Consider the following 25,569-nt stretch of genomic DNA (forward strand, 5'->3'; position numbering starts at 1 on the left):
CGGCCAGGGTGGGAGTCTGGCCTCCCGGGTGTGTGATGGGGAACCGGCTCCCCACCCCCCTGCACACACTCTGCCTGACACCCAGCTGCCTTTCTTCCCCATCCTCCACTCCCACCCCCTCCCCGAATGGAACGCTGACCAAGCCGCCTGCCCACTTCCTGTGGCCAAAAGATAAAGGACCTCGGGGGCCCCCAGATCAGAGACCCGTGGAGCCTGGCAAGGTAGGGGCGCTGTCCCCTCTCACACGGCTGCAGAGGCCCCTGGCCCCCCCGGCCCTGAGCTGTCTCTCCGTGCCCTCTCTCTTTGCAGATGCTGTGGCTGTTGCTTCTGACCCCCTTCTTCTCGGGGACCTGCGTCCCAGGGAGCCCAGGTGAGACCTGACCCCACGGGAGTCCTCCCTTCCCTGAGGCTTCTGTAACCTTGTCTCCAGTTCCACTCGCTGGGGGGCCTTGGGGCTGCCTGTCCGTGCCCTCGGGGGAGGCCTAGGTGGGGACGGGGCTCGGCCCCGGGCCCGAGGCCCAGTCTCCCTCCCCCCTCATGTTGCTTCCCAGTTTCCCTCCCTGAAAACGAGCTGGTGGGCATCGTCGGGGGCCACAGTGCCCCCCAGGAGAAGTGGCCTTGGCAGGTCAGCCTGAAAGTCTACGATTATAACTGGGCCTCATGGGTGCACATCTGCGGGGGCTCCCTCATCCACCCCCAGTGGGTGCTGACCGCCGCCCACTGCATCGCCCGGTGAGTCCCGCTCGCTGCCGTCCAGCTCTGGGAGAATCAGGAGGTGTGGGAATCCGGGCTCCAGGCAGGGTTCGGCCTCCTCGCGGGGCGGGGGGGTGGGGGGGTGCCCTCGAAGGACCCGCCTCCGTGGCTTCTTTGCGACCCCAGGAAGGACGCCGACCCGGCAGCCTACCGCATCCATGCCGGGGACGTGTACCTCTATGGGGGGAGGACGCTGCTGAATGTGACCCGCGTCATCGTCCACCCCGACTACATCAACGCCTATCTGGGTGCGGACGTGGCCCTGCTCCAGCTGTCACACTCTGTGAAATACACGGCTAACGTCAGGCCTGTCAAGCTCCCGTCGGCCCCGCTTGAGGTCACCCCAGAGGACGAGTGCTGGGTGACCGGCTGGGGCAACATCATGATGCATGGTGTGTACGGGGTGGGGGTTGGGAGGGGTTCGGGGCCGCGCGAGGCATTTCCCGACCTGGCCCGCGGAGAAGTCCTGGCGGGTGGGCGGTTGCAGGTTCTGGAAAGGAATCGCCTTCCGACACCCTCCCCCACCCCACCCCGTGTGCGCCCCAATCGGGAGATCCGACCCCAGAAGCTGGAGGGTCCCTGAAGCAGAACTGAGCTCGGGACCCAACAGTGTGACGAGGAAATTCATATTCTTAGTTTTTTCCCAACTTATAGGAAGACATTGGGGGGCGGGCAGAAACCCTCACCCACCCCCCCCCCCATTTTCTTTCCGGTCCTTCCAACTAAAGGCAGAATCCACCTTCCGGGTCTTAGGAATTTAGAGGGAGATGGGAACCCTGCACCCTGGGGTCCCCAAGGTAGCGATCTGGGCGGGAACGCAGGCTCGCGGGCGACAGCGGGGGCCATGGTCCAGCCTCCGGTCACGTCTCTCCCCCAGAGTCGCTGCCTCCACCCTACCGTCTGCAGGAGGTGGCGGTGAGCCTGGTGGAAAACGCCATCTGTGACCAGCAGTACCACAACGCCACCAGCCACCGCTTGGCGGGCAGGAAGATCATCCAGGACGACATGCTGTGTGCGGGGACCGAGGGCCGGGACTCCTGCCAGGTGAGTCCCTGCCCATCCCGGCCCCCACCCCGCGCTGGACGCCAGCCGGGGCTCAGTGCTGTCTCTCCTTCCTCAGGACGACTCCGGAGGCCCTCTGGTCTGCAAGACGATGGGTGCTTGGCAGTTGGTGGGAGTGGTCAGCTGGGGCGACAGCTGTGCCCTGAGCAACTGTCCTGGGGTCTACGCTCGCGTCCAGACGTACGTGCCCTGGATCACGCAGCAAATCGGGAGGGGCCTGTGACCAGGGCCTGCTGGTCATCCCCCCGGCTGGGCCCGGAGGAGCGACGCCTTCCTCCCCCCAGAGCCTGCTGCTTCAGCCTCTGCGCCCCCGTCCCTGGCCTGGGCTCCGCCTTCGCTTCTGGCCTCCTCAGTGTCCGGGACTTCCCTGACTGCTGGGGGAAAGAGCAAGAAGATGCCAGGGGGAGGGCGGGAAGTCCCTGGGGCCCAGGGTGCCTCGCTGTGCTGTCTGTCAAATTAAAGAGCTTGAGGAATGACCAGAGTGCGGTCAGTCTTTGTGGAGTGGGCTCTCCGTGGGAGCGTGTCGGCCAGCCCCGAGGTACAGGGGCCGCGTTGGGGCTGGTATCCTGCCAGGCTTGGCAAGGGAGAGTGAGGATCTCAGGGTTGGCTCCACTCTGCGGCCACAGCCCCCAGCTCTGTCCTGCACCAGAGGTCACCACGTGGTTCCAACCTTGCATCCATCCCTCCTTCCATCCCCCATCCTTCCAACCATCCGTCCATCCCACTTCTCTCGTAAGGCAAGATCTGTTCTCAGAATTAACCAGTTGCCATGCAAAAGTGACCTGGGTATGATGCCAATATGTCCTCCCCTTTAGGGACGTGCTTGCCCATCTGGGTACCTTCTGGTGAGGGTCTTCGCTGGCTCCCCAGGGGGAGTTGGGTATGAGCTCCAGATGCTGGGCAGCAGCCGGAGAAAAATGCCCCGTAGGCAGCCGGGTGAGGGGCTGGAGGCCACGGTGCCCCAAGGCCATGATGTGTGTGCGCTGCAGGGTTAGGGGGTGCTCTGAGCCCATGTGCCGGGCCTGCGGTGGGGCAGGGAGGGCCCATTCACCTGCCGTGAAGAATGGATGAGGGAGGCGGGAGGAGGGAGGAGGGAGGAACTGAGGGGCAGGCTCCGTGGCAGGCCCCACCTGCTCCTTCTGGGCACCTGCAGCTATAGCTGTCCCCACCACTTGTGCCCCGTGGATGCTGCCCCCTGGCACTAAGTGGCCGGTTCTGGGCCACACAGGCCGCAGCAGGACCAGGGCGGCCCCAGGTGGCCTGTCTGTAAAGCCACGTTTGTTTTTCGTCACCCAGACAGGGGTGGGGATGGGTGTCCCCCCACCCCCAGGAAGCCCTCCCCGGTTCCCGGGGGGCACACTGGCTCGTCTCCTCTGTCCTCCAGGAGTCGGGTCTTTGGGGCCGCCCCAGAGGGTCCCAGCTCGACGCCCAGAGTGAGCCAGGAGACAGTCAGGCCCTCGTGACAGGCGTCTGTGCCAGCCCACACTGCCCACGTCCCTGCCCCCGTGCCCATCTCGAGGTCCCGTGGTCTTCACCGCAGATCAGATGGGCACAGCGCCCAGCTGCCCAGCTCAGAGCAGGCGTTTCCTAACCGTCCGCCGTGTGGCCAGTGCCTGATGACAGAGCCGATTAGGGGCCCTGGGAGGGGGCTGGACTTGTCTGCACCCGGCCCCGGCTCCCGGCCCAGCTCCAAATCGCAGACCAGGTGGGAGAGTCCCCCTGAGACCCTCTAGGTCAGTGAACCCTTTAGGTGTGGGGAAACTGAGGCATGAGGGGGGTTGCCTGATGATCTGGCAGGATGAGGCTTCTCTGGGCACAGACTTGTGTCTCCTGCCAGCTCTTGGTTCAAAAGGCATGTTTGTCATCTGTCCTGATGAATGAGGACAGTGACACCAGCTGTGTGTTGGGGCCTTTGCTGAAGCCATCATGGCCACACGCCAGATGGTGAGCCTCGGGAAGGGGTGACCTGCCCATCAGCCCGGTTGGGGTGGGCAGCAGGGTCAGGCCCAGGAGGCCTGATGTCACCCAGTGCAGGGTCAGGTCTGGAGACACCCAGGCACCACCCCCAGGTCCCCCCAGGCAGGACTTTGGGGCCATCACCTGTGCTGGCTCCACCAGTGGGGACCCCTCTCACCACCCGTAACCCCTCACGTGGCTCCCTGCAGAGCCCTCAGCTTCCCTGGACACCTGGGTCTGTCGAGAGAGAACCTGGACACCAGCCTCGGAGCCCCCTGATGTCTCTGTGACACCGTGCCGCTTCTGTCCCCATTTGACCGGAGAGCAGAGTGAGGCGCAGGGAGGGGTGTCCTGGCTCTAGGTGCCTCCCTCCCCTGGCCCTGGGGATACCCTCCCGGCCCGCTGGGGTCTCCTGTCGCCCGGCGGACACAGTGGCCCTCTGGGAAGGGCCCTAGCAGCACGGTGGGAGGGCTGGACCCCCCACAGCTCCCGCTGCCCCTAGTACCCCCACCCCCTGCACCTCTCTGTCCCCCACCCTCTGCAAGCTGCAGGAGTCAGGTGGGGCTGTAGAAGGAACCTGGCGGACCATTCCAGAATCTCACCGCTAAGGACAGAGACTTTAGATTAAATGCATGTGTTTGTGTCTGACAACCGGAAGGAGAGAGGTGAATGTTGACCTAGAAAGCTCCTTCTGGCCCAGAGAGCCCAGAAGACTCCCCGAAGGACGGTGGTGATGTCATTCTCTGTGTGTTCGGGCACATGGCTGTGTCTGAGCAGCCAGGAGACCACAGACTTTCAAAGGCAAAGGTTAGCGCTGTCTACCTCATAGAAAGACCCGGAAACGAGTAAACAGTCTGCAACTAGAATTGCTCAGGTGGGAGAGGACAGGAGCAGTTTGCTCGAGTGACTGTGTTCCCGGCACGGCCGCGGGGCAGGGCCCGCCGGGGGAGGGGGGCGGGGGCGCAGGGGGCAGGGGGGGCCGAGGATGGCAGGAACGGCCGGGGGCCCAGGGAGCCATCTCCGTGGGGGCGTCGGTGCTGAGCAGCGTCTGAACGGCAAGGCCGCTCCACCTAGAAGCCAGTCTGCGTGCTGGCGTGAGCGGTGACGGGGGGGGGGGGGGGGGGGGGGGGGGGGATGCCCAGGTGCCCAGAGGGAAGACGGGACGGGTCGCAACTAGAACACCCAGCAGTGGGGCCCTTGGACCCGGTCCGGTGTTGCAGGTGGACCGCCGTTCCGCCCCCTGTGCCGAGGCCGAGGGCTCCAGTCGCCCAAGGGACCCTTCTCGTCACAACTCACGGAGATGCGAATTAGAACCTTAACGAGGTGCCACCCCCGACCAGCATGGTGGTCTGCGGGGTGGGGTCGGCCGGCCACTCTCCCCGTTGCTGCGGGTGGGGGGTGGCCCACGTGGCCTGTCCAGCTCGGGCGTGCGCATAGGAGCGGCCACAGTCGCCCGGCCCTCAGACCCCGGATGGGGACACCCCACGCCCCCCGTAGCAGCCTGGACAGCAGGGCGAGCGCGGCCGTGAGAGGTGAGGGCGTGCATGGAAACGCGAGGCTCAGGGGGTGTCGCACGGGGGGAGGAGGGGACGGGGGTGCGGGACGTCACCTCAACCCCCACCTCAACCCCATCTCAGTGCCTGGGGGTCCCCAGAAATGTCTTTTCAACGGTCCTGGTTGCTTTCTCTGTCCCCAAGTGCATGATGTCACTCACCAAAGAGACAAGCGAATGAGCTGAGAAGCGGCCCTGGGTACAAGGGCCTGGGCAGGGCACGGTGGTTGGGGGCTGGGGACCCCACGGTGACCGCAGCTGCACCCGGCCGTGCCCTGCGCCCCCTTCCCTCTCCCTCAGTGACCCCCCCACAACCGGAGCCACGGCGACAACCACACGTATTCTGCAGGCACCGTTACGAGGATTAGCGCCCATGGCCTGCTCACCGGGCAGGGCGCGGGGACGAAGCAGCGGTCGGGGGCAGCAGAGGGCTGGCAGCTCCGGGGACGGCTCAGGGCTCTTCGGGGACATACTGGCGGACCCAGTCCAGGTAGTGGGTGACCCGGGTGTAGATGCCTGGCCGGTCGGCCTGAGCCCAGCCGTCGCCCCAGCTGACCACGCCTGCCTGCAGCCGGGTGCCCCTCACCTTGCAGACCGGGGGTCCTCCAGAGTCACCCTGGGTGGGGGGGAGGGTCAGCGGTGGCCCGTGAGGCAGGGCGTGTGGGGGCGGCGGGGGGTCACAGGGGGGCAGGGAGGCCGCGCCTTCTTCTTAACCTGGAAGTTATTTTTATGACAAGTGTAGTGCGCGCCCCCTGGAAACTCTTGGCGGATATGGACGTGCTAAGACAAAAAAGAGAAAAAACCAAGAAATCCGTCCTCCTTCCTCCTTCCCTCATCCCACCCAGGGGTTGTCACTGTCCGTTGTTGGGGTGATGAGTTCTAGAACTTTCTGAGGCCTGGGTAGGCCTCGGGCCGGATGAGGTGTGGAGGGAGGCGTGTCTTGCAAGGAAAGGCTCCGAGGGGACAGGGTGAGGGCGGAAAGACAGGACTAGGCTCCTTCACGCCCAGAGCTGCAGATCAGAGATGAAGGGCACCTTGGGCAGGGCAGGGGTGGGGGTTCCTGTGTGCCTGGAAACCAAACCCACACAGCCGAGACCAGGAAAGGTCAGGGCCGAGGGCAGCCACGAGACGAGTCAGCGGCTAGTGTGGGGGTGGGGGCAACCACCAGGCAACCCATGTCCCCTGGGCAACCAGAGACCCCAGCAGGCTGGGAGGGCATCCCTGGGGCCAGAGAAGAAGGCACCAAGTGAACAGGACCCCCCTCCCTGTGCCTCAGTTTGCTCTCCTGTCAAATAGGGGGCAGAAACGGCACAGTGTCCAGAGACATCTGGCAGGGGGCACAGATGGCCCTCAGGGTTTCTGTCTCAAGCCGGGGCCGGGTGCCGACAAGTCCAGCCCCCTCCCAGGGCCCCTAATCGGCTCTGTCATCAGGCACTGGCCACACGGCGGACGGTTAGGAAGCGCCTGCTCTGAGCTGGGCAGCTGGGGGCTGTGCCCATCTGATCTGCGGTGAAGACCCCGGGACCCTGAGATGGGCGCGGGGGCAGGGACGTGGGCAGCGTGGGCTGGCACAGACGCCTGTCACGAGGGCCTGACTGTCTCCTGGCTCACTCTGGGCGTCGAGCTGGGACCCTCCGGGGCGGCCCCGAAGACCCGACTCCTGGAGGACAGAGGAGACGAGCCAGTGTGCCCCCTGGGAACCGGGGAGGGCTTCCTGGAGGTGGGGGACACCCATCCCCACCCCTGTCCGGGTGGCGGGGAAAAACAAACGTGGGTCTACAGACAGGCCACCTGGGGCCGCCCTGGTCCTGCTGTGGCCTGTGCGGCCCAGAGCCGGCCACTTAGTCCAGGGGGCAGCATCCACGGGGCACAAATGGTGGGGACAGCCACAGCTGCAGGTGCCCAGGAGGAGCAGGTGGGGCCTGCCACGGAGCCTGCCCCTCAGCTCCTCCCTCCTCCCTCCTCCCGCCTGCACAACAGGTGAATAGGCCCTCCGTGCCCCACTCTGGCCTGGCACATGGGCTCAGGGCACCCCCTAACCCTGCAGTGCACACACATCATGGCCCTGGCCCCGGGGAGGCTGTGAGCCCCCGAGAGATTGGGGTGAAGCAAGGAGTGGCTGAGCCTGAGGTCCTTCACTGTGTGTCCTCTGCCCACTGGGGTCAGTGTCAGAGAGCTTAGGTTGGACCGTGGCCCCAGACCGGCCGGGTGCTGTCCCCCTGGGTCACAGCACGTAAGCTCTGTCCTCAGCCAGGAGGAGCCTCCCACCACACAGACTACCCTGGAGGCAGCCGTGGCCGGGGGGCCACGGTGGGGTCCTGCTTTGCCGTGTGGCAGGAAGGGCCTGGACCTGGCCCTGGGGCTGGTCTGCACTGCCCTCAGCCACCAGCGTGGTCACAGCTGTCACCCACAAGACTCTGGAGCCGTCCCAAGTCCTATCCTATCCCGGCCTGTCTATACCCACTCTCATGCTGGGAAGGAGCCCTGGGAGGCCAGCGGGGCACTGGGCAGGTCAAAGGTCAGGGCCAGAGTCTTCGGGGCAGGAAGAGGACCGAGCGGGCAGACGGTGCAGCCTCAGCAGCTCGCCCCCCAGCACCCAGCCCTGCTGGGAGCCCTGGCAAAAACTTGCCAAGTTTCCCCAGAGTGTGAATGCCCACGTGTGAACTTGGTTCCCCTCTCGTGAGCCTGGCTCTTTCTTCCAGAACCAGAGGGGGGCCGGGCCAAGCCTCCATGGAGACTCCGAGGCCGGCCCGGGAGCGTCACCCAGCCCCGCTCTCGGTGAGGCGACGGGCCCGCCGTGCTCCTGGAAGTGGTGCGGGTCCCGACGGCGATAACCCAACGCGTTTCTTAAATAAGTTAATATTTATTCCCCTTTGCTTTGCCCCCCACCCCCTTCCCCCTTCCATTAAGCAGCCAAATTTCCTGTATCAGATTATTGCAACGTTTAACCTGAATTTGTAAAAGAAACGTCCGCGAACCGCAGGGGCTTTGCTGCAACCTCCCAGCCCGGGCGGGGCCGCCAGCAGAGGCGCCAGCTTATTGCATGGACCCCACTCCCTGGGGACGCGAGCGTGCCTCGATCGCCCCAACACAGATGCTGGGCAGCGGGCCCGGGAGCGGAGGCGGACAGAGGGGGGCGAGGAGGGGGGACAAAGAGGTGAGGACTCAGACCGTGAGCAACAGTGAAGCGTGGCCGTGGTGGCCTCGGGGACCGAGCTGCCACCAACCAGAGCACAGGTGGCCCCGAGCACGTGTTCCCTAGAAAAGTAAGTGGGTGCGAGGACGGGGCTCTGCTGGGCAGCCTCCGACTTCCTCTTTTTGGTCGTTTTCTGGTCTTTGTCCCAGGGATGCAGCGGTCGCGAGGGGGACCGCTGATCAGGCCTCAGACCGCCTTGGCGGAGCTGGGAAAACCCAAACCCGAGCACACCGGCCGGAGGCTCCCAGGCCGACGGCTACCCCCTGTTCTGCTTCGTCCAGACCCGGCGTCTGCCTCCCTCTCCCTGGGCGGACGGCCTCCCGGGCTCCTCTGCCTCGGCAGGGCCCGAGCTGGGGTACACGCGCAGCCCTGCCCGGGGCCACCACCCTGCCGGGTGCGCCCCAACCCCAGTGCTAAAACCTGTGTGGCACCGTGCCCTCAGCTACACGGGCTTGTCTACGTGGTCACCCGGGATGGGGGTGGCCGGGGGGGACCCCGCTTTCTTTGGGGGGCTCTGGAGGACTTTGAGGTGCAGCCCCCGTCCCTTCTCTGGGGGGTCGCTGGAGAGCACGGGAGGCTCTGTTTTGTGGGGTTCAGGAAGCACTGTGGCCCCCGAAAGGGAAGCTCTGGGTTCAGGGGCCACGCTGTGGCCGCTGTCCGCAAACAGGTCTCCGCCAGGGCCCCCCACGTCCAGCGGCTCAAAGGCGAAGCTGGGGACGGTCAGGTGCTCTGCGCGGCAGGCCGCCTGTGCGCGCCGCTCCCCCTTGGCGGCCGCGTCCGCCCCCGCCCCCTCCACAGGCTCCAGGGAGTCCCTGTGTGGCGTGGCCTCACAGGACGGGGTTCGCCGTCTCAGAGTGCCGCTGCCCTCTGCCGCCGGGGGCCGCGCGGTGCCCTCGTCCTCTGCGGGGGGGTCTACGGAGATGCAGGGGGGGCTCATCTTCTTCTTCCTGCGGGCCCCCGAGGGGGGCTCCGCCTCCGGGACCCGGGCCTTCACCTCTCGGACCTCCGAGCGGCCGTCCCCTCCTCCCTGCTCCGCCGAGGGCCGCCTCTGCTCATCCGCCTGGCCCGGCTGCCCCCGGAAGCCCTGGGCGTCGACGCCGCAGAACCCGTGCAGGTCCGGCTCACCGCCCGCTCCTGGGGCATCGGGGGAGGCCGAGGGGCTCTGCGCCGAGCTGGTGATGTGGCTGACCTCCTCGTCAGCAGGGTCCGGGGCCTCGGCCTCCTCCCCTCCTGGGGCCGGCGGCCTACCGGAGACGCAGCGCTGCCCAAAAGTGTGCTTGCGGGCGCGGACGCTGGCGGGCCTCGGGGAACGGGGTGGGGACCGTACGGAGGCCCCCAGGGACGCCTGCCTCACGGGGGTCTTCCCGCTGGGCTCCGCCCAGCCTGGGCCACCATCCCTGGGGCCGGCCATCTGCCCTTCCAGGGAGCTGGTGCGCACGGCCTCCTGCAAGGATACGGGGTCAGGTGACCAAGGAGGCCGGGCAGGACCCAGGCAGCAGCCCGGGGCGCGGGAACCCCCACCCCACCCGCAGAGTAGGACCGAGACTCCCCAGGGCGAGCGGACACGCCGTCCCCCGGCCCCACCTCTGCCGAACGCACCGCTCGTGCTGGGGGCACAGCGAGGACAGAGGACTAAGGACCTGAACTCCCGTGGGCAGAGCCTGCTGTGGCCCGGGAGGCCCCGCTGGGCACAGAGCCCCCACCCTGCACAGCGCCAGCAGGGCCCGGAAGCCCAAGCACAGGGCACGTGGCAGAGAGAGGATCTGAGGCCGCGGCAGGCGGAGAGTGGTCTCAGGGTAGGGGCGAGGCTCAGGGGTGCTGCGCTGCACGGGACTGAGACTAGTGCCCGAGGAGACACGGTTCCTGGGCCCTGTATGTCGTCCCAGACTGCAGGGACGTGCCCCCCTCCCCTGGCGTCCCCGCCACTCGTCTTTCAAACGGGAGGGAACCACGGTGGGGCCCCCAGGCCTGGGCCGCGGGACTCGGAGGGCTTCTCCTACCTGTCTGCGGAGCAGTCGGCTGAGGCTGGGGGAGCGGGTTGCGCCCCGAGGGGACAGGGCACCGAGGGCGTCGGTGTCCCTGGCTGGGGATGGTGCGGCCGAAGAGACCCGGAGGGAGGTGCAGGGCTCCGCGGGCAGGGAGTGTGCAGAGGTGGACAGACCCGGGGCAGGACCTGGGGCAGGAAGGTGAGAACGCTGCAGCCTCGGCCACCTGCCGGAGGCCCGGCCGCCCCCTCCCACCGGCCGCCTCCAGGGGCCTCACCCGAGCAGGTTTCCGCATCCGCTTCCGGCAGCGGGCGAGGGTGTGGGGCGGAGGCGGGCGCCACGGGCCGGAACATGTAGCTGTCGTTGGGCAGGGACAGCATCCGGGACACAGACACCTTGCGCACGACCAGGAGGCCGGGGGCGTCCGGGCTCTGCGGGGCCGCGGGCCTGGGGCGGGCGGGGGGGCCTCGCGCCACCTCCAGCTCCAGCTCGGCGTCCAGCTCGGCGTCCTCGCGGGCCTCCTTGTTGCTCTCCTCCAAGTGCTTCATGAGCACGGCCACCACCACGTTGACCAGCACGAACTGTGCCACCAGCACGAAGGTGACGAAGTAGATGGGGGAGATGGCTGGCAGGTACGTGAGGCAGTGCTTGTCCTCGCGGGCGCACTCCCGCAGCGTGTCCTGCGGAGGCAGAGCAGGCGACTGCGGGGCGCCCCGCCCCCTGCCCCCCCACCCCCTCCCCGCCCTGCGCCCTGGGCGCCCCGCCCCCCACGACGGCTCGGGCGCTACCTTCATGATCCCGTTCCAGTTGTCCCCCGTGGACACGCGGAACAGCGTGAGGAAAGCCATGCCGAAGTTGGAGAAGGTGGCATGCCGGCTCAGGCCCTCGCAGGGGTTGTCGTCACTGCACTCTGCCGGGGAGACCCTCGCTCGGTCAGCCCGAGGGCTCTGCAGGGCGGTGTATACCCTGGACCCCGAGGCCACACAGGGCCACGCCGGACCCAACCGAGAGCCCTGCCCTCCCCCAGGGAGCAGATCGCACTGTCTTGGGGAAAAGGACCCACGCGCAGCTCGGGGGCCCTGGCAGGTGGGTGCTGGCCTCTGTGGGGGCCGTGCCCTTTCAAGGCGGGGGGAGGGGAACAGGGCTGCCTGGAGCCCCACCCTGGCATGTGAGACTTTCCAGGTGGACACGGTCTCTGCGGGTACACAGGCCAAGCCCTCCGTGGCAGCCGGCTCTGGCTGAGCCCCAGCAGAGGGCACCCCTGCTCCCCAGGCCTGCCTCTCAGGTCAGCATGCCCTCGGGCCCCAGGGCCAGGACGGACACGGCTGCCTTGTCGTGGGGCATAGGAAGCACCCCGAATAGGGGGCTGGGGTCTGGGGCACCAGCTGCCGAGTCCCAGGATCCCCTCTGGGCAGACCCTGAGCTGTGACAGCCACCTCCGCCGCCTTATAGACAAGTCCATGCTGGCGGCTGCCGGAAGCCACTAAGCACTCAGTGACATTGGGTGTTTTTGAGGAGATCCCAAGGGACTGGGCTGTCCTGGAAAGTCCCCACCTGCTCCCTGCCCACGCTGGCCAGAGCCTCGGGCCTGGGGGGTGGAAAGAATCCCCGGTGACCATTAAAAAGGACACGGGGCAGCGTTTGTATCCCAGGGACCACAAGAAGCGGGGAGACGGGTGTATGTGCCTCGAGTGCGTATCTGCACGCACACACTTCCTCACGCTCACGTATGGCCCTGTCCTCCTGGCTAGGCGTGAACACGTGTGTATCCGCGCATGTCCGTGTGTGCATGCGTGTCAGGGGTCTGGCACCACACTCCTGCGAATGCGCGGATGCCCCTGTGTGAGGCCGATGCACGGGCGGGTCTTGGGCAGTGAGGGCTGATGGGGGCGGCGGCTGGGTGAGGACACAGATGGGGCAGGAGGCGGGTGGCCGGTGTCTGCCGGGCGGGCACCCAGTGCCCGGGGGGCCGCATGCGCGTGGGCGAGGCTGCGCACACTCACCGAGCCTCCCAAACAGCTCCACCCCCAGGGCAGCATAGATAAAAAACAGGAGCATGAAAAGTAGGCCGAGGTTCCCTACCTACACGAAGAGAGAAGCAGAGTGAGGTCAGGGGCAGCCTCAGCCCCCACCCGCTGGGCTCTCGGCGCCCCACCTCGCTGCCCTCACCCACACTCCTGGCCAGGCTCCCGACACTGCCTTCGAGCCCTGTTCTCCACCCGTCCCTTCAGGCCCTGGAGCTCTGTGGCCCCCGGGGGCCCCTCTGCCAGCACCCCCACCTCGGTCCCTCCTCGGTTCAGTTCCTCACACCCACCCTGCACCCCGGGCCCCACCGCCCCCTGCTCCTCTGCTCCTCAGAGCCCCAGGCCACCTCCAGCCTCAGCGACCCCACTGGGGGCTAGCTATGCAGACCTAGGGCGTCCTGCCCCCTGCCCGGCCCTGGCACATGCCGCATTTGGCAGGGCGCCCTGGCGTCCTGTGACCCGTGCCGCGCCTTCTCTAGCACCCATCCCCCTGACTCCTCCACCCCTTCCCCCCATCACTCCTGCTGGCACGGGCCTCAGGGGCCGCAGAGGGGACAGGAGGGGGCTGGCCGAAGGTGGGAGGGGGTGTGTGGTGTGCAGATGGCTGGAGAGGAGGGGCTGTGGGGGTGAGTGAGCGGCTGGATAGGAACGCGCTGGGCTAGCAGACAGACAGCTGGCTGGGAGAGCCGGACATGGACAGAAGGACACAAGGGTGGACGGACAGATAGCTGGTGGGAGGGCTGGAGATGGACAGAAGGACCCAGAGGTGGATGGACAGCTGGTGGGAGAGCTGGATGTATGGAAGGAAGGACACAGGAGTGGACGGACAAATAGCTGGTGGGAGGGCTGCAAATGGACAGAAGGACACAGGTGGAGAGATGGCTGGTGGGAGAAAGACACGGATGGACAGATGGACGGACAATTGGTAGGAGAGTTCGATTAATGGACAGAAGGACACAGGAGCGGGTGGATGGATGGATGGCTGGCGGAGAGTTGGATGTATGGACAGAAGGACATGGGTGGATGGACAGAGGGACAGCTGGTGGAGAGTTGGATGTATGGAGAGAAAGACACGGATGGACAGACGGATGGATGGCTGGTGGAGAGGTGGACGTACGGACAGGACACAGGGGTGGACAGACGCGCTGGGTGCAGTCCTCTGAACTCAGACAAGTCTTTCTGGTCCACATCCTCTGCCCACTGCATCCAGAATCGGACTGGGGGAGGTGCGCCCTGGTCTCCAGTCTTTCCCAGAGGAACCGAGGCCCAGAGAGACACAGCCCTCCTCTCTGCCAGCACAGCAGAGGCGTTCCCTGCACACATGGGGCGGTTACCGTGGCTTTTGCAAGACCGATGACCGTGTTAGCGAATGAATCGCATCGAGTGAGGCCCCCCCCGCTGCGTCTCGTGGTCTTGGGGGCAGCTGTAATGCCCACCTCGGGGCCGTGAAGCGGCCCCGGGCCCTGGGTCGAGGAGCTGCTGACCTACCTGGGGCAGGGCTTGAACCACCGTGTCCAGCAGGGCCCGCATGCCTGTGGCCATCTTGAGCAGTTTCAGCACTAGGGCCAGGAGCCGAGCATCAGTGGGGGGCGTGGGGCCTGGGCCAGTCTGACCCTCCCCTGCTGCCGGAGACCCCGGGGCCACCCCCATCCCTTACGCTCCCCGGCCCCCAGACCGAGCCCAGGGGGACACTGCAGGGCGAGCCGAGGAAGGATGCTGGGCCCGGGGTCGCGGAGGCCACGGGCAGGGGTCCCTGGGCGGGACAGGCGGGCGGCCTACCGCGGGCGATGCGGAGCACACGCATGATGCGGATGATGGTGGGGTTGATGGGCAGGGCCGCGTTCATCTCGATCTCCTCCAGCGTGATGCCCATGATGGACAGCAGCACTATGGCCAGGTCCAGCTGGTTCCACCTGGGGCGGGAGGCGGGCGGGCTCAGGGCCTCCTTCCGGCGCCCCGGCTGCGTCCCGCACCGCTACTCGGCAGGACCGCGTCGTCGGGCCTCGGGCCGGGACCACGGGGCGCAGGGCTGTGGCTCTCACCCGCCCGTGCCCCAAGGGTCCTCCAGGCCCCGGGGCCCGCCCCACACACCTGTCCTTGAAGAACCTCCGGAACCCAAAAGCCACCAGCTTCAGCACGGCCTCAAAGACAAACACGATGGTGAACACATAGTTGCAGTACTTCAGGGCCTCGTCCAGCGACTGTGAAGAGAGCGTCAGGCTGCAGGGCCAGCCCGAGGTGCCTGTGTGCCAGCCCCACCCCCCCCCCCCGCCCCAGCAGACCCTCATCCCTCGGGCCTGGCCGACAAGCCCTTGTATGCAGGGCAGTGCCTGGTCTGGCGGCGTGGACAGCCTCTGGGCCGAGGGCACCGGTCCCTCCCAAGCCCAGACCCCTGGCCCCGCCTCAAGTGGACCCCTGCCCACATCCCAGGACGTGGCCATGCCACACCCGGCGTGGCTTCAAGGAAAGCCACGGAGGTTCAGGGTGGGTGGCTCTGTCGTTCTCGTCCCTTCCTCTGAAGGAGAAACAGGGATGTCCTTTCTTTGATGAAATGGGGACGCAGACCAGATCAGGGCGAAATAAAAAGCCGACTGCCTTCCCCCTGCCCGTCCCCTGCCCAGCTGATGCCTGGGCAGCTGGATGTTCCCACAGACAGCACTACTGGGGGGAGGGCCCTCCTCGTTCGCAGATGGCACCATGGAGGTAGAGGAGGAGGGCCCCCCAGGGCACAAGGCCCAGGGAGGTCCAACCAGTTCTAAAAAAAGGAGAACAAGGACGCTTTGCTCAAACCATAGCTTCACGTACCCCACCAACCCCAGCGAGGGCTTGGGCAAGTCTGCAGACGTGGGACCCCCGCCCCCGGCTCTGACCAGGTCCACCCCGCGGAGCGTCAGACCCCACCAACGGCCCTCCCAAGGCTTGCGTCCTCGCCACTGGTCCTGCGGACGGCGGTGGGGGGCGGGGGGAGCGGGAGTCTCCAGGCACTGAGCCCCACCTTGGGCTGGTTGTAGTGTTCCATGGACATGGTGATGACATTGACCCCGATGATGAAGGTGATGAAGAGGTCAAGGTAGTGGCTGGTGCACAGCGAGTGGATGGACCGGCGGGTGGGCGAGTAGTCCGCATAGTAGGGCCGGCGCTGGGCCTCTGCAGGGAGAGGGTGCTGTGAGCTGGGGCAGGGGGCTGCCTGCGCCCCGCGGCACCAAGGTGGCCCCGTTCGTCTGCTCGGAAGCTGCGGTGTGCAAGCTGCTGGGGAAGGGCCTTGGGCTCAGACACGGGGGTTTGCGCGAGCCTGGGGGAGAGTTTCTCCCCAGAAAGGGGGCACCATTTGGGGCAAGAAGTGGCTCCTGCTGCCGGCTGGAACCACGGGAGGGGAGGCCTGGGGCACTGGGTCTCAGGAGCATGTCGCCCATCTGATCAGGGGGCCCCAACCCCAGGGCAGGGCCTAGAAGTGGGCCTGGCAGCCGAGACCCCACCTGGGCCCTGCCCTGGGGCCCCGCTCAGTCCCCACCCTGCCGGGGGCTCCCAAGCTGGGCTTCGTCGTCGTCGGCCCTCCTGGGCTGACAAACACCAGTGCAAACGCCCTGACGAGGAAGCCTAAGCAGACAAGGGCCTTCCCGGGTGGCAGGGTCAGTCCATCCCCGACCCCAGCCGCCACAGGGCAGGCTGGCCTACCCCCTGCGCTCTCTCTCTCTCTCGTTCCGGGCATGAGCTGGCCCCGGTCACCAGGCCCAGAGTCCCTCCCTCCTCGTCATCCAAGGGGCCAGTGGCCACCGCCTGCTGTCTGGGCTCTGCCGGACCTCTGGTCCATCTGAGGTTGATGGCCACGACCTGGGGCGGGGGTCATGCGTCCTCCAACGGTTCTGCCTGCACTAAATGCTGCCTGCAGTCACCCCGTTAGAGCTTATCGGTGTCGGCTGAGCACCAAGTGAAAGCACAGCTGCCCCCACCGCACACAGACACACTCCTGGGCCACAGCACCCTGCACAGGCGTGGCCAGGGTGGCAAGAGCTATGGCGGCCCGAGCCAGAAGGCCCAGGGCCTGGGAGAGCAGGGGCTGCTGGGAGCCGACCCCTCCCCGGGACCCTCATGCTCCCTGGGCTGGCGTGCAGTCACTAGAGAGCTTGGCTCAGCTCACAAAGCCAAAGATGCAAACAGCCGGGCGGGGCAGGCCAGTGCCGGGGACGGGGAGCGGCCACAGATTGGCAGGTGCCCCAGGACGCAGCAGAGCTCCAGCCATGCAGGCAGCCAAGTGGAGGGACGAACCCAAGCTTGGAGACGGCAACACGGACACCAGGCAGGTGAGCCAGCGGATCCTCCCTCCCGCTGATGCCTGGCGCCCACCCCCCAGCCATCCTGGGCCCACCCCGCAATGGACCCCAGCAGGCCCGGCACCAGCCTGCAACGTCCACCCGTCCCCATGGCAGCAACGGAGCCCGGAGTAAGGCCAGCCCGTAGCCCCGTGCACTGGCTGGCCGAAGCGGGGGGGGGGGGGGGGGCTAAGACATGCAGGGCGGGGGGCAGATACCTGGGCTGGGGAAGGTGCCTGGAAAGACAAGGAGATGGTCTGAGCTGGCCTCGGGGGGTGGGGCATGGACACTCCACACGGGGCGGGGCAGGTGGGGACACTCAGCAGGCCCCCTCCTGCAAGAAGCCCTCCTTGCTCCCGAGCTGGCTGGGACTCCCCTAAGACCCTGTCTGACTGACGGCTTCGCTCGCTCTTCCCTCGGGAAACGGACCTGCCCCTGTGGCAACGGGCGCTGGAAACCGGGGGTCTCGTTCGTGTCCTGTGCCCCTTGGGAGAAGACCCCCGCGCCACCTGTCCCCGGCGCCCTCCCCTGTCCTGGCCCCTCCTTGGGGGGAGGGGGGGCCCGGCCCCCACGCAGGCCCAGGACGAGGCGGGGCACTCCGGTCCCGCCGCAGAGAAGCTGCTGGGGCCCGTGTGGGAGGGACACCCGGCCGGAGCCGTTCCGCAGTCCCACGGGCACGGGGCTCCCGCGGGTGGAAAGGGCCGACCCACAGCCACCCGGAGCGCCTTACTCCTGCGTTTCCTCTCCAGGCGCCGCTGCCGCTTCTCCTCGCGCCGCCGCGCCTCCTCGGCCTCCTGGTGCTGCCGGCACTTGTGGAAGTTCTCCACCACGACACCCACGAACATGTTGAGCACGAAGAAGCTGACGATGAGCAGGAAGGAGATGAAGTAGAGCAGCATCCACGGGTTGTGGTTGGGCACCGGCTGCGGCACACAAGTGACACGTGGGTCCCCGTCCTCCAGAGGGCACCTGTCCCCAGGACGGCCCACGCACGGCAGGATCCGAGACGGGGCTGCCTGGGAGAGCTCTGGCCCCACACGGCCGCGAGTTCTGAGGCCAAAGGCAGCCTCTTGGGGTCAGGTTGCCCGAGACGACCCAGAAGACACGGAGAAGTCGGTCCCGGGAGGCCGGGGCTGCCCCCCCGCCCCCCGCACCTGCTGATCTATGCCCACGGCGTCCAGCCCGTCATACATAATGTTCACCCAGCCGTCCTTGGAGGAGAGCACGAACAGGGACATCAGCGCCTGCGGGGCCGGAGCAAGGGTGGTCACCACAGCCCTGCCTTCACCCCGAGACACCCGAGGGACCACACGACCCCCCCGCTGATGGTCTCCGGCTCACAGACAGACCTGACCGTGACTTACGTCCGGGGTTTCCGTTTTTCCCAGAAGGAGGAGGGCAGCCTGCACCCGCTGCCTGCACCCCATCCCTGCCCTGCCCATCCCCCACCAGAGCCCCGCCCCGCCCACCTGGCCTAGGTTGTCGAAGTTGTACTTTCGCCGCACCCAGCGGTAGCGCGCCGCCCGGCACTCGGCCTTGGTGGAGATGTTCCTGGTATCGGCGCCTTCGCAGTAATAAAACTTCCCCTTGAAGAGCTGACCAGGGCGTCGGGGTCATCCGGAGGGCCCCGTCCTCCTGGCTCCCAAGGCGGCTGGGACTTCCCTAACACCCTGACTCTGACGGTTTCGCCCGCTCTTCCCACGGGGTCGGAACTCACGGGGGCGGACCCATGAGTCCACCAGACCCACCCCGCACAGCCCTCCCAGGGCTGCCGGGCTGCTGCTGACCACAGACCACTGTCCCACGGCTGGGACACCCACGGGCAAGCAGGGTGCGCACCTGCACCCCCAGGATGCCGAAAATGATGAAGAAGGCACAGCAGATGAGGACGATGTTCCCGATGGGCCTGAGTGACGATATCAGAGTCTCCACCACCAGCTTGAGGCCTGGAGCACGGCTGATGACCCTGGACACAGAGCAGGGGCCCATCCTTGAACCCAGCCCCCAACCCCCATCCCCCACGCCCCCCCCTCTCGCTTCCCTGATTCCAGGACCCGCCCCTCCACAACCCCACCCCCACCTGGCAAAGGCCCCGCCCCTTCCCCACTCCTTCTCTCCCTGCCTCCTCCTTGACTCCAGGCCCCACCCCTCCCTGGCTCGGCCCGAGGCCCCGCCCACCTCAGAGGCCGCAGCGTCCTTAACAGGCGCAGCACTCGCAGGATGCCCAGGATCTTGGCGCCACCGGCGGAGGCCATGGCTACCACGATGTCGACCAGGGACACCAGGACCAGCAGCCCGTCCAGCACGTTCCAGCTGCTCTGCAGGTAGGCGTGATCGCCGGAGACCAGGCCCAGGGCCACCACCTGGGAGGCGCAGAGGAGGAGCCCAGGTGGGGGGCACATTCAATCGGGGGCTGGGACAAGTACAGAAACTGGACACTGCTGGGCCCGCTGGTACCTTCACCATCATCTCAGCCACAAAAATCGCCGTGAAGATGTAGTTGGAGACGCTGAGGAAGACACGCTCCTGCAAGGACAGGCTGGTGAGAGGGGCCAGCCGCACTCAGCTGCGCCCCCACCCCCCACCCCCCCCCCGAGCCAGAAGGGCGTCTCACGGTGCTGCTGGGGTCGATGTCAGGCCTTTCCAGGGCGATGGTGATGCAGTTGAGGAAGATGAACACCAGGACGACGTGATCGAACATCTTGTGGGCGATGATCTTCCGGCAGGAGACCCGGAACCTGGGCGGTTGGGCACGTGAGGCAGCGTGACCCGCTCCAGGGACAGCGTGGCTGCTACAGCCCCAGAGAAAACAGCTCCGGGGCGCAAGAGACCCCGAGGCCCAGGGACGCTCACTGCGTACCCAGGGGGCGGAGTCAGCCCCTCGCCGCGTGCCCCTCACCTGTTCTGCGGGGAGAAGAGGTACAGGGCCCAGGGCTCCCGGCTCCGACACCACGCGGGCTTGTAGGGCTCCAGCACCTTGCGCAGGCGCAGGCAGCAGCTCTGGGGGCAGAGGCCGCAGGTCCTCAGGGCCCCTCCCAGCCGGCCCCCGCCCCCCACCGCGGGCCCTCCCACACCCAGGGCCCCCCTCCTCCTTAGGCCCAGCCCCATCCTTCTGCCTCTGGGGTCCCAGCAGTTCCAGCCTGGTCCTCCCCACCCACTGAGAGAGACCCCCGCTGGGAGTCCAGGGGACCCCTCCCCCAGCTGGCTCCCATCCTGCAGAACCGCCCTGAAAAAGGGCCTCACTGAGAAGGTGGCCCTGCCCTCTGCATCTGAGGAGCTGCCTGCCAGGGGCTGACCCTCTCAGGGCTCGGAACCACCCCTCAGGTGGGCGCAGGGTCGAGCCCGGGGCCAATCTGCTCCAGGGCTCCGGGTGGATGAGCTGAGGCCGTGTCCCCGGCATTAAGGGCTGCTCAGCCTGTCCTGCTCTCCCCACCCACTTGTCTTGGGGCACCAGGAGACCCCACGAGTGACGTGGGGCCTGGGTCCCTGCCTCAGGCTCTGCTTTGGGGAACAAACCCAAACAGGAGGGAGGTGTGGAGGACGGCCCCACTCACGTTCTCCACGTCGTCATCATACTCAGCCGAGTCCTCCTTGTGGCTGTCGATGCGCAGAAAGAACTCACTGGGCAGGGCGAGCACCTGCCCGTTGCAGTCGTGAAACTTGCTGGGCAGCAGCGCGGCTGGCCGCGGGGGCCGCAGGTCCAGCGTGCTGCGGTGGTCCAGGGACTCGGCACGGCGCAGCGGGACGGTACGCGTCCCCGGCGAGGCCCCCGCCCCCGGCCTGCCGTCCTCCGCCTCCTCGTCCGTGCTCCCCTTGCCCTCCCCGGACAGCAGCGACTCCCGCTCCCCGCACTGGCTCCGGCGCTTGAGGCTGGGTGCGCGGCCCAGGCTGTTCCAGCTCGAGCGCCGGCTGCTCCAGGCACTGTTGGGGCCCCAGTGGGCACAGGGCGAGCTTCGGAGACTGGACTGTGTCGGGGGGGGGGGTGAGGAGTGAGCAGGGCCAGCCCCCCGCCGAGACGTCCCAGGCCCTGGGCACCTGGCCACAGGAGCTTTTCCTGACCAGCTGCATTACTACTAGCCCTGCTGGCAGCATCTGTCTGTGGATCACTTCCTATAACGCACACACAACCCTACCAGCGAACACACTGCTTTCTCAGTGGTCTGCCTGTGGCACAAAGCCGGTCAACGAAGAGCCTGAGACAGCCAGTGAGTGCTGGGAGTGCTGAGTTGGGCTGGGGCTGGGGCTGGGGCTGAGTTGGGGCTGGGATGGGGCTGAGCTAGACTGAGGCTGGGACTCGGGGTTGGGGTGGGGCTGAGCTGGGGCTGGGGCCAGGGCTGGGGTGGGCCTGAGCTGGGGCTGGGGCCAGGGCCGGGCTGGGGCTCGGGCTGGGGCTGGGTTAGGGCTGAGCTGGGCTGAGGCTCCGGCTGGAGCTGGGCCGAGGCTGGGGCTGGGGCTGGGTTGGGGTTGGGGCTGAGGCTGGAGCTCGGGCTGGGGTCAGGGCCGGGGCTGGGCTGGGGCTGGGCTGGGGCTGAGCTGGGGCTGAGTTGGGGCTGGAGCTTGGGCTGAGCTGGGTTGAGGCTGGGGCTGGGGCCGAGGCCGGCGCTTGCGCTGGGGCCCGTTTTGGGCTGAGGCTGGGTTGGGGCTGGGACGGGGCTGGGTTGGGGTTGGGGCTGAGGCTGGGGCTGAGCTGGGCTGAGGCTGGGGCTGGGGCTGGAGCTTGGGCTGAGCTTGGGCTGACCCAGGCTGAGGCTGGGGTCAGGCTGGAGCCAGGGCTGGGGCTGGGTTGGGATTGGGACTCGGCAACTTTGACCGTTCTGGCCTGGAGAGCAGGCAGTGGTGCTTATCAACAAGCCTGGCACCAGCACTGGGCCAGACATCCTCACACACTGGGAGAGCTGCTGGGTGGGCCCCCAAATCAGCTAACTGGCCACCGTTGGACTTGCACAACTGTTGAGTTGCTCTCTCAGAAGAGACAGGGGTCTTGCCTCTGCATCCTCGCCCTCTCTGCTGTTACTCACTTCTACCCCCCAGGGCCAGCACGACACTGCCTGTCCCCCTCCCTCGGTCCCCAGCATCCAGGCTGGATGAATCAGGCCGCTATGCTGCTGCTCGGCTGAGCGCTTCTCGGTGATGGCCACACTACGTCCCATCTTCCTGCTCTGCCTCGACTTTCCTGCGTGTACACGCCCCGCCCACCCCTGGCTTCCCCTCAGCGGCTAGCTTCTCCCACTCTGCCCCCTCTACCCGCCCCTCCCCCGCCTTCTGGAAGCAGGGTGGACTGTGCCTGCTGGGGCGGCGTTTCCTGGGTTTGCATGGGGAGGCCCCGCCCAGCTTCTATCATGTGTCCCCCCCACCCCCTGGCTTCTGTCACGGTCCCCTCCCTGCTGTCCCTTTCCTTTGCCCTCCCGAGGTATGTCCTGTGCTCTACCGGCTTTTATCTTTCACTTCGGTCGGGAAGATGAACTGCTGGGGAAGAAGGGATCGCCACGCGCTCCCACGTGTGCTCCGCTCACGCTCCGTCTCCAAGAGCTGCCGCTCTGGCTCCACGTACGGGAAAACGGAGCGCCTGTTTCCTCCGCTCGGGGATGGGGACCCACGGGGTGGGACTGTGGCGCGTGCAGGACCCACACTCATACTGGGAAAGGCCCCAAGGACCCGGTGGGTGAAGCCTGGAGCCGGGGCAGGGGAGGGTCCCTACCAGTGACTTCTGGTCGCCCAGCTGGGGGTCCACAGAGCTGCTGCTGCCACGCCTCGACTCCAGGAGGCCGGGGGCCGGGTCCAGGTGTGGGGAGCTCTTGGGGGTGGGCATGGGCGTGGCCGCCGTGCGCATGATGAGGGGAGGGGGCAGGCTGCCTCGGCCCTCCAGGTGCCCGTTGGGGGTCACTGCCAGTGGGTACATCTTCACCTCTGCAGACAGGAGGCGGGGATTTGCACCTGCAGAGCTTCCAGGAAGCGAACGTGCCCCCTAGAACTTGCCCACGGGAGCCCATGCTAGGCCAGGATGGGGTGAACGGCACCCCCTCGACTCCCATGGTGCAAACGCTCACCCGTGGCCTGGGCGTCTGGGAACTTGTCAAAGTCCTCCTCCAAGTGGGCGGATGTCTTGTCCTCGTCCGTGTCGGATCTGTTGGCGTCACCCTGTGCCCGCAGACAGAAGACACACGTGAGGGTCCCCTGGGACAGGAACCATCTGCATCAAACACCCCCACGCAGGCCTCCTCCCTGGGCTAGGCTGGCGTGGAGGTGGGCGTAGCCGGGAGGGCTCGGCCCAAGATTACTGCCAAGGGCAGGTGTGGTGGCCAAACGACGCTCGCTCTCCATGTCTGTCTGGTGGGATTCCCTCCCCTCACCTCTGCCTGAAAGCCCTCCACCAGGATGGCCACCAGGAGGTTGAAGAGTACATAATTGCCGAAGGTCATCAGTGCCACGAAGTAGAGGGCCGCCCAGGAGGAGGTGGAGGCCATGCCGTTGTAGAGGACAACGTTCCAGTCCTCCTGGGTGAGGATCTGCGGAGAGGGGCCGGTTGGGGCTGGAGATGCCGGGGAGCCCTGGGGGGCGGCTTCACCGCACTGGCCTCAGACAGACCAAGGCACATGCTGGGGCTGCCCCGAGCAGGGCAGGGGGTTCTCCCGGGGACCGCTGTTCCCGTCAGGGGATGCCTGCCCACCCCGGCTGTACCTGGAACACGGTGACAATGGCCCACAGCAGGGAGTCAAAGTTCTTCCTGTCGGGGACCGTGTCTCCGGTGTCTGTTGTCAGGCTGAACTTGCACCCAAAGAGGTGCATGCCCAGGATGCTAAGGGCAGGACAGGATGGCAGGGAGGCGGGCAGCAGGTGAGCAGGTGCAGCGCCACGTGGCCATCCCTGCCCCCAGGGGTTGCCCTTCCATGCCTTCCCCATTGGCCCGGTCCCCAGCTTCCTGCTTTACAGGGGCCTCCCTGCAGGTGCCCATGGCCTAGCCACCTCCATCCTACAGGTGGGAAGACGGAGACCGGGGTGGGAGGAACCGGGGCCTGTCTCGCTCAGCCTGCCTGGGCCGTTCTCTGCCCCAGCCCATCCTTGAGGCTTGACCCCACGCCAGGCTGGCACACAGTGGGTGCTCAGCACATAGCAGGTGAAGGCTGCCCCCACTCCTTCCTTGATTTCCTTGGGGCACAGATCCTCATCCATCCATCTGGGGGTCCTGCCCATCCCCCCACCCGACTGCGAGCCTGCAGAGCAGAGCCCACTCTGGGGTCCCACAGGACCTGCCAGCACACGGAGGGCCAGCCAATGAAGTCTGAACAGAGAACCAGTGACCGAGCCTCCACAAACAGGGGGCAGAGCGGTGGGCGGGATGTGCCCACACGCGTCCTGCGCTCCAGGTCCCGACCACGCAGCCCCGCGGGGGGAGGACGGCTCCCCGGCAGCCGGCCCACCTGAAGATGAAGATGAAGAGCATGAGCAACATGCAGAAGGTGGCCACGTTGTCCATGGTCTTCATGAGCACCACCAGCTGGCGCCGCAGCGCGGGCATGAAGCGCACCAGCTTGAGCACCCGCAGCAGCCGGAAAGTTCGCAGCACCGACAGGCCGCCGTCTGCCTGCCCGACGATCTCCCAGACGCTGCGGGGCCGGGCCGCGGGTCAGGAAGGGCCCCCGCGTTGGGACCACGCCCCCGCCACGCCCCCTGCCCCGCCTCCCAGCGCCACGCCCCCGCCCCCCACCCCCCACCCCCACCCCCACCCTGCCACGCCCCCGGCCCCTACTCTTCCCAAAGCAGGAATGCCTGCCCGGGAGCCTCAGTGGCTGAGGAGAAGGTAAGCTGTGTCAAGGCGACTAGAGCCCCGCGGGGGTGCGATTCACCATCTAGATAGCTGCTGTCGCTGGTGGCTGGCTGCCGGCCTCCAGCAGCTGCCAGAACTTGGGCTCTGCTCTGGTCAGAAACTTCTCCATCCGGGGCCCTTTCCCCATCCTGTGCCTCTCACAGCGAGCTCTGTGTACCTCGTCTGCTCCCACTCAACCCTGTCCCCGCCAGGGGGGGCCCCCTTGACTCCCGAAGGCCCTGCTTCCTCCTGGGGGAGACAGGTATCCCCAGATTCTCCCACTCCTTCCCATGTTGACGCCACGCAGCAGATATCCCAGAGGAAATCCCTTCCTTGCAGGCACGGAGCCCTGAGTGGACTCCAGCCAGGAGGCAGAAGGGCCGCCGAGTGTCTACGCTGTCCCCACAGGGAACGGCTCCACCACATTCTGGAAACATTCTGAAACGCGGTGGACTGCGTGCAGCTGGCAGCGCCAGTAGGAAGGGACCTGGTCCCAGGGAAGGGACCCCGCCCTGCCCACGATGTGTGACTCTGTACAGCCTGCCAGAAACACTGCCAGCAAGCCCTCTCCCTCCGACTGGGGCTCTGCTCTCGGGGCGGGGCGGGGGTGCGGTCCCGGGCCCCGTGGCCCAGGCGGGAGACAGGGCACCACCTGATGACCACGATGATGCCGTCGAAGATGTTGTAGGGGTTCCGGATGTAGCCCAGCGGGCCGCAGGCCAGCAGCTTCAGCAGCATCTCCAGGGCGAACACACTGGTGAACACGATGTTGCTGATCTCCAGGGCGTTGGTCAGCTCGTCAGGCTGCGGGAGGTGGGGAGGCCGTCACGCCCCACCCACAGCTCCCACTCCTCCGAGGCAGGAGGGCTCCCTGCCCCCAGGAATCCGAGCTCGGGTTCAACTACACTGGTGCAGCGGCTTGGAAGC

At 67.0% G+C, this 25,569-nt stretch overlaps 2 protein-coding genes across 7 annotated transcripts in view; one reads left to right on the forward strand and one right to left on the reverse strand.

The window, feature by feature from the left end:
* LOC125154396 (serine protease 29-like) lies at nucleotides 1-2,291 on the forward strand. Its single transcript, XM_047838693.1, has 6 exons — nucleotides 1-221; nucleotides 310-370; nucleotides 552-732; nucleotides 880-1,145; nucleotides 1,631-1,797; nucleotides 1,874-2,291. The coding sequence occupies exons 1-6, from the start codon at nucleotides 36-38 to the stop codon at nucleotides 2,036-2,038; spliced, it is 1,026 nt and encodes a 341-aa protein (XP_047694649.1). The 5' UTR covers nucleotides 1-35; the 3' UTR covers nucleotides 2,039-2,291.
* A 5,949-nt stretch (nucleotides 2,292-8,240) lies between these two features.
* Nucleotides 8,241-25,569, reverse strand: part of CACNA1H (calcium voltage-gated channel subunit alpha1 H) — a 61,751-nt gene continuing 44,422 nt past the window's right edge. The window contains exons 11-35 of one of the 6 annotated variants that reach the window (XM_047838574.1): nucleotides 25,295-25,446; nucleotides 24,257-24,442; nucleotides 23,517-23,634; nucleotides 23,189-23,344; nucleotides 22,886-22,976; nucleotides 22,537-22,745; nucleotides 20,393-20,803; nucleotides 19,738-19,838; nucleotides 19,453-19,576; nucleotides 19,296-19,364; nucleotides 19,017-19,201; nucleotides 18,678-18,804; nucleotides 18,308-18,433; nucleotides 17,993-18,082; nucleotides 17,569-17,761; nucleotides 17,057-17,074; nucleotides 15,524-15,675; nucleotides 14,620-14,729; nucleotides 14,308-14,441; nucleotides 14,017-14,087; nucleotides 12,508-12,586; nucleotides 11,293-11,414; nucleotides 10,782-11,205; nucleotides 10,520-10,692; nucleotides 8,241-9,963 (exon numbers count right to left, since the gene is read on the reverse strand). In XM_047838574.1, the coding sequence (XP_047694530.1) occupies nucleotides 8,962-9,963; nucleotides 10,520-10,692; nucleotides 10,782-11,205; nucleotides 11,293-11,414; nucleotides 12,508-12,586; nucleotides 14,017-14,087; nucleotides 14,308-14,441; nucleotides 14,620-14,729; nucleotides 15,524-15,675; nucleotides 17,057-17,074; nucleotides 17,569-17,761; nucleotides 17,993-18,082; nucleotides 18,308-18,433; nucleotides 18,678-18,804; nucleotides 19,017-19,201; nucleotides 19,296-19,364; nucleotides 19,453-19,576; nucleotides 19,738-19,838; nucleotides 20,393-20,803; nucleotides 22,537-22,745; nucleotides 22,886-22,976; nucleotides 23,189-23,344; nucleotides 23,517-23,634; nucleotides 24,257-24,442; nucleotides 25,295-25,446 (4,623 nt within the window). In that variant the 3' untranslated portion in view covers nucleotides 8,241-8,961. Of the gene's footprint in view, nucleotides 9,964-10,519; nucleotides 10,693-10,781; nucleotides 11,206-11,292; nucleotides 11,415-12,507; nucleotides 12,587-13,645; nucleotides 14,088-14,307; nucleotides 14,442-14,619; nucleotides 14,730-15,523; nucleotides 15,676-17,056; nucleotides 17,075-17,568; nucleotides 17,762-17,992; nucleotides 18,083-18,307; nucleotides 18,434-18,677; nucleotides 18,805-19,016; nucleotides 19,202-19,295; nucleotides 19,365-19,452; nucleotides 19,577-19,737; nucleotides 19,839-20,392; nucleotides 20,804-22,536; nucleotides 22,746-22,885; nucleotides 22,977-23,188; nucleotides 23,345-23,516; nucleotides 23,635-24,256; nucleotides 24,443-25,294; nucleotides 25,447-25,569 lie in introns of those variants that run through there. The other 5 variants (XM_047838572.1, XM_047838576.1, XM_047838575.1 and 2 more) reach the window with 5 other exon arrangements.

Source organism: Prionailurus viverrinus, chromosome E3, assembly GCF_022837055.1.
Source record: "Prionailurus viverrinus isolate Anna chromosome E3, UM_Priviv_1.0, whole genome shotgun sequence".
NCBI classification, from domain to species: Eukaryota; Metazoa; Chordata; class Mammalia; order Carnivora; family Felidae; genus Prionailurus; species Prionailurus viverrinus.

What these genes read in the sequence shown, in the direction of transcription:
- LOC125154396 (XM_047838693.1), top strand. Translation starts at nt 36, where the DNA reads ATGGGGAACCGGCTCCCCACCCCCCTGCACACACTCTGCCTGACACCC. An exon ending in GACCCGTGGAGCCTGGCAAG is followed by an intron (nt 222 to 309) that starts GTAGGGGCGCTG and finishes CTCTCTTTGCAG; the next exon opens with ATGCTGTGGCTGTTGCTTCT. An exon ending in GGGCAACATCATGATGCATG is followed by an intron (nt 1,146 to 1,630) that starts GTGTGTACGGGG and finishes TCTCTCCCCCAG; the next exon opens with AGTCGCTGCCTCCACCCTAC.